General features: G+C 35.8%; 1 protein-coding gene across 1 annotated transcript; it reads right to left on the reverse strand.

The window, feature by feature from the left end:
• Positions 1-1763: 1763 nt before the first annotated feature.
• LOC109818577 (desmethyl-deoxy-podophyllotoxin synthase) lies at positions 1764-4397 on the reverse strand. The gene is made up of 2 exons (XM_020384094.3): positions 3268-4397; positions 1764-2624 (listed from the first exon to the last, which is right to left on the reverse strand). Exons 1-2 carry the CDS (start codon positions 4153-4155, stop codon positions 2007-2009), a joined length of 1506 nt encoding a protein of 501 aa, XP_020239683.1. The 5' UTR covers positions 4156-4397; the 3' UTR covers positions 1764-2006.
• Between the last annotated feature and the right edge of the window lie 2814 nt (positions 4398-7211).

The following is a 7211-nucleotide window of genomic DNA, read 5'->3' on the forward strand; positions in this document are numbered from 1 at the left end:
TAATTAAAGAAATGTCTCTATGAACTATAACAACACTTTTTAAAAATATATTTTAATAGGTTATAGTGTGTCATATGATGTCAATGTGAAAATTGTAATATCCCATGGAGACACACTCCTTAATTTTTTTTAATGTTTTTTTAAAAGGTATAGTTGTTGGCTATAGTTATATCTTATATACCTTATATAAAATGCGAATTTTATGGACCGACTTTAAACAGGATGGACCGATTAGTGTACCCATCTCTTGCAACTAATTTGTGGACAAAAGAAATAAATATAAAATAAATACATACGTGGTAGGAATGTGGTTCGATTAAGTAGTGACACTCCTGTTAATCACCCCAAAGTGAAAAATTGTTTCAAAATAGCTCACTTTGATAATTAGTTTTAAAAACTTCTTTACAATGGTAAAAAAGCCAAAAAAAAAATCACATGGATTTATAAAGAACAAGCACTCTATTATTATGAAACCTTTTGAAAAATGATTATAAGAAAATCCATTAAGATTTAAATTTAAAGCAAACAATATCATATCAATGTGAAAGATCGATGTACTATATTATAAGTACAATTAATTTTATTTTCATTTATTCCTATTAATTCTTTCACCAATCATTTGTACAATAATAATGGCTCCTAAATGAATTTGGATCCTCTCCTGAAAAATTTGGGATTTAGATCCTTTCTTACATACGCTTTCTTTATTTATCCAAAAAAAATTTGGTGGGCCAAATACGAAATTGAAAAATAAGTCCTTTTATTTTGTAGACTGAACTTGTTTGATTCATATATAAAATGTATATTTTATGGGTCAGACCTTAAAACAGGTCAAACCATACCCATCTCTTACAATTAATTTGTTGACAAAATAAAATTAAAAATAAAATAAATAAATATATGATAAGAATGTTGTTGGATTGATTATGACACCCCCGTTAATCATCCTAAAGTAAAAAATTATTTCAAAATAACGCACTTTGATAATTAATTTTAAAAACTTTTCTACAATAGTCAAAAAGCCAAAAAATATGGATTTATAAAACGCAAATGCTCTATTGGATTTTGGTTGAATCTCATAACCAAGTGCTAAATTAACCGTTGGTTACCTTTCAATATTTGATTTGGTTCCTTCTTTTTTTCTTAAATAATTTCATGTTGGAAAAAAAATAAAAAAGCAAATGAAACATTTATGTTTTTTACCTTTCGGCATGTGAGAGAGTTTCGTATTTTATAATTGGTTTAGTTATGTTTTTAATCTTCTAAATTTAAATTAATTATATTTTTATTTCTTAAATTTAAAAATTTATGTTTTTAATATTTATGATTTATATATATATATATATATATATATATATATATATATATATATCATTTTAGTCTTTATATATAAGTTTTTCGCCCATCAAATTTTAAACATGTTACTCCAGATATATAAAAACTATTAATTTAATCTTTCAAATTTTATATTTATCTTTTTATTAGTTTCTATAATTTAAAAAAAAATATTGGTTTTGTCTTTTATAACTAATAATACATTAATTGACAGGGACATATTAAGACAGTTTATTTTATTAATTGATTTAATATGATATTTATTAATAGAAAAATTTTGTGTGACAAATTTATTAATGATATTTAGACAAAATAATTAAAATAATAATTTTTTTTTATATTTTGGAAATAAAAAATATATGTTCTAAATTTGAGAGATAAAAAATTGTACACCCTTACCAGCACACACACCATCAGGTAATGAAGAGTTTTTAGTTTAACATTAACCATTATTGATTCAAGAGTGAATAACTATGCCGAACAGAATTTTGTCTTCAACTTTGACATCAATCGTTAGATTAATCCAACGATTTAGAAGTGTGCTGGAGAGAGATGGAGACAAAAACAAGCATGAGAGGATCCGGATATTTTGATTCCTCCTTCCAGGTTTACCTCAACAATAGTAACATCCAGTGAATGAGAGCATACACAAGAGTTCCTAGATATTGGTTTTAGTTAGCAGATAAGTACATGCTAGGAATCAAGTACAAATCATGTTTTCTTCTAACAGACAAGCCAAATGATTCAGTCATGTCAAGTTCTTCAGGCTTGTCCCCATTGAGCATCTTCCAATCAAAATGGAAAAGCAAATTTGCCAGAAAGAGTTCAACATTAGCAGTGCCAAATGCACTTCCTGGACACATCCTCCTTCCAGCACCAAATGGAATAAACTGAAAATCTGCACCTTTGTAATCAACTGAGCTATCAAGGAACCTTTCTGGACAAAACTTCTCAGCTTCAACCCAATAGTTTGGATCCCTTCCAATAGCCCAACCATTAATAATAACCTTAGTCTTGGCTGGTATTTCATAACCACTAATTTCACATCTCTCACTACATTCCCTTGGTAGTAAAAATGGAACAGGAATGTGTAGTCGCAATGTTTCTTTGATCACTGACTTTAAGTACTTGAGATCATGGAGGTTAGCTTCTTCTACATGCCCTTTTTCACCATAGACCCTTCTTACCTCAGCTTGTGCTTTCTCCATTATTTTTGGGTTTTTGACAAGTTCTGACATTGCCCACTCTAAGGTTTTAGCTGATGTACCACTTCCAGCACTGAAGATATCCTGAAAGAATTGTTAAAATGAACATTATTGCCAACAATCTTCTGCAGAACTACTGAATTAGTACAGTATATCTAAACTTGTTTAGATAAGCTTCTCAGTAAATATTATAGGAGATGAAAAAGTAAGAAGATAAAATGAATTGAGCTTCCCTCATAAGTTAAAATCAACTTCACTTAACTTTTATTGAAGCTTTCTTATGAGTTCATCAATCTTCTTCAAAAGTTGAGATGCTTCAGTTGATCTTAGCTTACAAGAGAAGCTCAATTTATTTTACTTATTTTTTTTATATATTATAATACTTATAAAGAAATTTAACCAAATTTTAATACAAATCGACAACTCTAGCTAAACAAATGGTTAAGTTTATATTGAGTAATTTACATGTCAAATAGATTATACTTGAGCCTTTCTCATAAACTTCTTTGTTGGAATATATGAGAATTTTAACATAGATATATTTTACTTAAACTTTGTTTGTAGTAAAAAATTTAAAGTATACTGCCAATCTTGGTTATCCTCTGCCAGCAAGTATTACCTAAGAATCTTTAACAAATAAAATATTACAACAATCTCAGCCAACAGATATTAGTTAATCTATGATGATGTCTATTTGTGATGTGAGTTGTAATTGCAAAACACTAACCAAAATGGTTGCTTTGATAACGTTGTCAGACAGAGGATGCTCAAGGTTGTTCTGTTTCTGAAGCTTTAGCAGGACATCAACTAGATCCTCACCTGTTTTTTCAATGTTTTCCTTAGTTTCTGAACTTGTCTCCCTGTGATCTCTCACAATTTTCTCAAGAATCCTATCCACTTCTTGATGCAGCTTCTCTACTTTGGACCTGAATCCTGTCAAAACTTCAAACCCTCTAATTGGATACATGTCAACTAGGGAGAAACCAGAAACAACTTTCAACACATCTTTCATAACAGCTATGAAAGCTTCTTGATCTTTGGATTTGCCTCCAAAGGCTACACGTGATGTTAAGCCGTAGGAACAGGAATTGATCATCTTACTAAGATTGATGGATGACCCTTCACTCAAACCTATCTCTTTAACAAGGTTTGATGCCTCCTCTTCCCTAATTGATTGAAATGATTCAACACGCTTTGAAGTTAGCAGCTCAAAGGTGCAAATCTTTCTCATCTGCCTCCAATAGCTTCCATAAGGGGAAAAGCTAATGCCCTTGGTGCCATAAGATATGACATCAACAGCCAGAAGGTAAGGCCTATTTGCAAAAATGATGTCATGTGTCTTCATCACTTCCTTGGCCATTTCAGGGGAAGACACCACTATGGTGGAAAGTGAACCAAGTTTTATGTGCATGAGAGGACCATATTGGTGTGAAAGTTTTGCTAGGCCATGATGAGGCATTGAACCAAGCTGGTGCAAGTTTCCTATAAGAGGCAGTTTTGGGGGTCCTGGTGGCAACTTTGAAGGCTTGGTTTTTGATCTCCAAAATATGCTAAACACTGTGAACAAGAAGAGAAAGATTGCAAGTGAGGGAATATTTTGGTGGCCAAAATCCATGGTTGTGTGGGAAAACAAACTACCAACTCGTTAATCTGATTTCAGAATTCTTAAGGTGGACATTTGTTGAATAGGAAGAGGGCAACATTTTTTTTGAAAAATAAATAAAAATTAAATGAATATTGGGCTGTCTTTTTCACAAGTGGATTGGAATTGATTGGTGAGGAATCCAACGTTCCAAACTCAAACAATAATTGCAGGTGTTGGCAGGTTGCCGATTAGGGAGATCTCATTTTTTTGTGCCTCTATCTTGACTTTTGTCGCTGTTTTTGCTTTATAACCTGATCATCTTGTTTCATGACCTTTTTTTGGTCGCTAATTGTAAAACCAATGCAAGAAAATAATTATTAACAGCGTAATATATAGAATTATAGATGTACTAGTATAATTCGACGATAAGATATTAAAAAACAAGAAATTAATTACAATCATGGTGGAGAAAAATTAATCGCAAGTTTTTTTTTATATTAGAATTAAGTGGTAGTACAAAGTCCAAACTTACTAAAATGGGGCTAATAGTATAATGTTTAAGTAATTTTTATAAGGTTTTAAAATCAAATTTCACCGTGTGTACGTTGAAATTTTTTTTGTCCATTTTAGATAGTTGAGTGGCAGGAGGTGAGATCTCGAAGGTGTGATGGGCGGCGATCCAAAGCGAAAATTTATCCTACTTTTTACTTTACCAATTTCCCAAGTCAGTATGGGGAAGAAGCTATGCGGAATGTTTTCACCAGGTGGGGAACGATCAGAAACCTTTTTATATCCGGTAGATTGAATAGAGGTGGTCAACGTTTCGGCTTTGTTACAATTGGTCCAACGGAAGATGTGTTTTCTTTGGAACAAGAATTAGATTCTCTGGATAGGTACGTTTAAACTAAGGGTGAACGTGCGGCGGTTCGATAGGAGGCAAAAGGATCAAGGCATGTTGATCTCACAAGAGGCGGTGATCGGCAAGGAGGGAGGTGCGGTACAGAATAAGGCTACGATTTCAATGAAATCACCTGTTCCAAAGGCAGATTCGAAGCCAGTCGTATCTCACATTGTTAGAGAGGTGTGGAGGGTGAAAAGGTCAGTGAAAGGAGAAGGTTGTGTCTTATCTGATTGGCATGGATTATCTTTTCATGTGGAATCAGAGGAGGTAGAAATGTTGGAAACGTGTTATGTGGGCCGAGTTTCAGCGCCAGAACTAATTTATGCGTTGCAAGATCGTTTGATTAGAGACGGCCTGTCGTCGTTTACTGTAGTCCCCATGGGAGGGGATACAGTGCTGCTTAAACCTTTGTTGGGTGAAGCGTTAGAAGAGTTGGTGAAGGACGCCGAATCTATGTTGGCAAATTATTTTGTTTCGTTGTCGAAATGGAAGCCTGAGGAGGTGGCTAAGGAGAGGCAGGTTTGGGTTCGTTTGAAGGGCGTTCCGGTTCATGCGTGGAAGGGTAGCTTTTTCAGCCTTGTGGCTGGCCTAGTTGGTTCTTTTTTAACCTTGGACGATTGCACGGCGCGTCAAGCTAGATTGGATGTTGCAAGGATACTAATTTACACTTCCAAGTGGACACCCATTAATAGGACAATGGAGGTGAAGATTAATAATTCAATCTTTTTGATTTAAATGGTGGAAGAAATATTTACGCCGGTGGATTTTTTGAACACACGTAGGCCGACAACTAAGGTTCAGTCGTCGGAAGTCGATTCCGAGTGGTGGTTACAAAGATGGGAGGCGTTTGAGGATCAACTGTTAGATTCAAATTCTGAATATCAAAATTCTGAAAGATTTTCTTTCGGCGCCGTCACTGTAGACCCAAATCATGTGGAGGATCAAGTTAAAATTTTAAATGCTGAGGTGAGAGAAAATATGGCAGGTGCAGATTTGATGGGCGTAAAAGATTCTCACAACACTTGCTTCGAAGTGCCGTTGAAAGTAGGATCGCGGGCAGAAAAGTTTGTTATGGCTTCGGGTGGTGTGAAGAGTAATGTGTTGGGTGTGGACAGTAATGTTGTTTCTGGACCTAATGTGGGTCATATGTCATTGGGTGAAGGAACGCATTCTTCTCAGGCGGTTGGGTTTCAAGCGTGTTCATTGCCTCTGAAACGGAACAACCATGTAAATTCCTCCAATCATGTTTTGTCCCCTCTAAAACATCAAGATGGTGTGATGGGGTCACGTATTTCCTACAAGAATCCTGTTCGTGGGTTGGTAGATGGTGAAGGTGATGTAGTGCGTGAGGAGGCATGTGGTGTTTTGAATGCAACTGATCCTGAAGGTCACAAGGTGGTCGTGAGTTATGCTAATTTGGTTGGACAATCGATGGGTTTTGGCATGAGATTAGGGAGGGGTTTGGGCAGGGATTGACAAACTTTAAAGATGGGGATGTGGGTGTGCTAGATGGGTTTTCTAGTGAGCCCGGGGTCAAAAAGGTGATGAACACTGGGGGGGAGGATGACGGGCAGGAGGTTAGTAGGGTGGTAGTAGGCGGTTTGGTGGATGGTGGGGTAGAGGCTGGCGAGGTGGTGAGCGACGGGATGGTGGTCGGTGATGCGGTGGTCGGTGAGGTGGTGGCTGGTGGGGTAGAGGTTACTGGGTTAGAGGTTGGTGTGGTAGGTTCGGAGGCAAAGAGGGGGATGGACCATTACGTTACTGAGGTGATGGGGGGAAGCATCTCGTGCGTCCCATGGGAGGATTTTGAGAAAAATTTGTTGAACGTAGAGGTGGAATATATGCTTGAGGATTTGCCACAATCTGGTAATACTGCGCTTCATAAGGCTTTTATTGTTCCTAATAAGGTCTTAGAGCCGAGCGAGGTAGCTATTCAAATGAAGGAAATAGGGGAAAGGTTGGGGATTGTTTATCCAAATAGTGATGATTATTTACGTAAACTGGAAGGATTGGAGGTTAGAGACAGGAATAGTAATCAATCGAGGAGGGGTGGGAATAAAACGGGTGTCTTATGAAGTTTCTTACTCTTAATGTCCGAGGTTTAGGGGGGAGGCTAAAGAAGTGGGAGGTGAGGAAGTTGATAAAGGTTCACAAACCGTGGTTGTTTTGTATTCAAGAGAAAAAT

This window comes from Cajanus cajan, chromosome 2 (genome assembly GCF_000230855.2).
Source record: "Cajanus cajan strain Asha chromosome 2, NIPB_CcT2T_4, whole genome shotgun sequence".
In the NCBI taxonomy this organism is placed as follows: domain Eukaryota; kingdom Viridiplantae; phylum Streptophyta; class Magnoliopsida; order Fabales; family Fabaceae; genus Cajanus; species Cajanus cajan.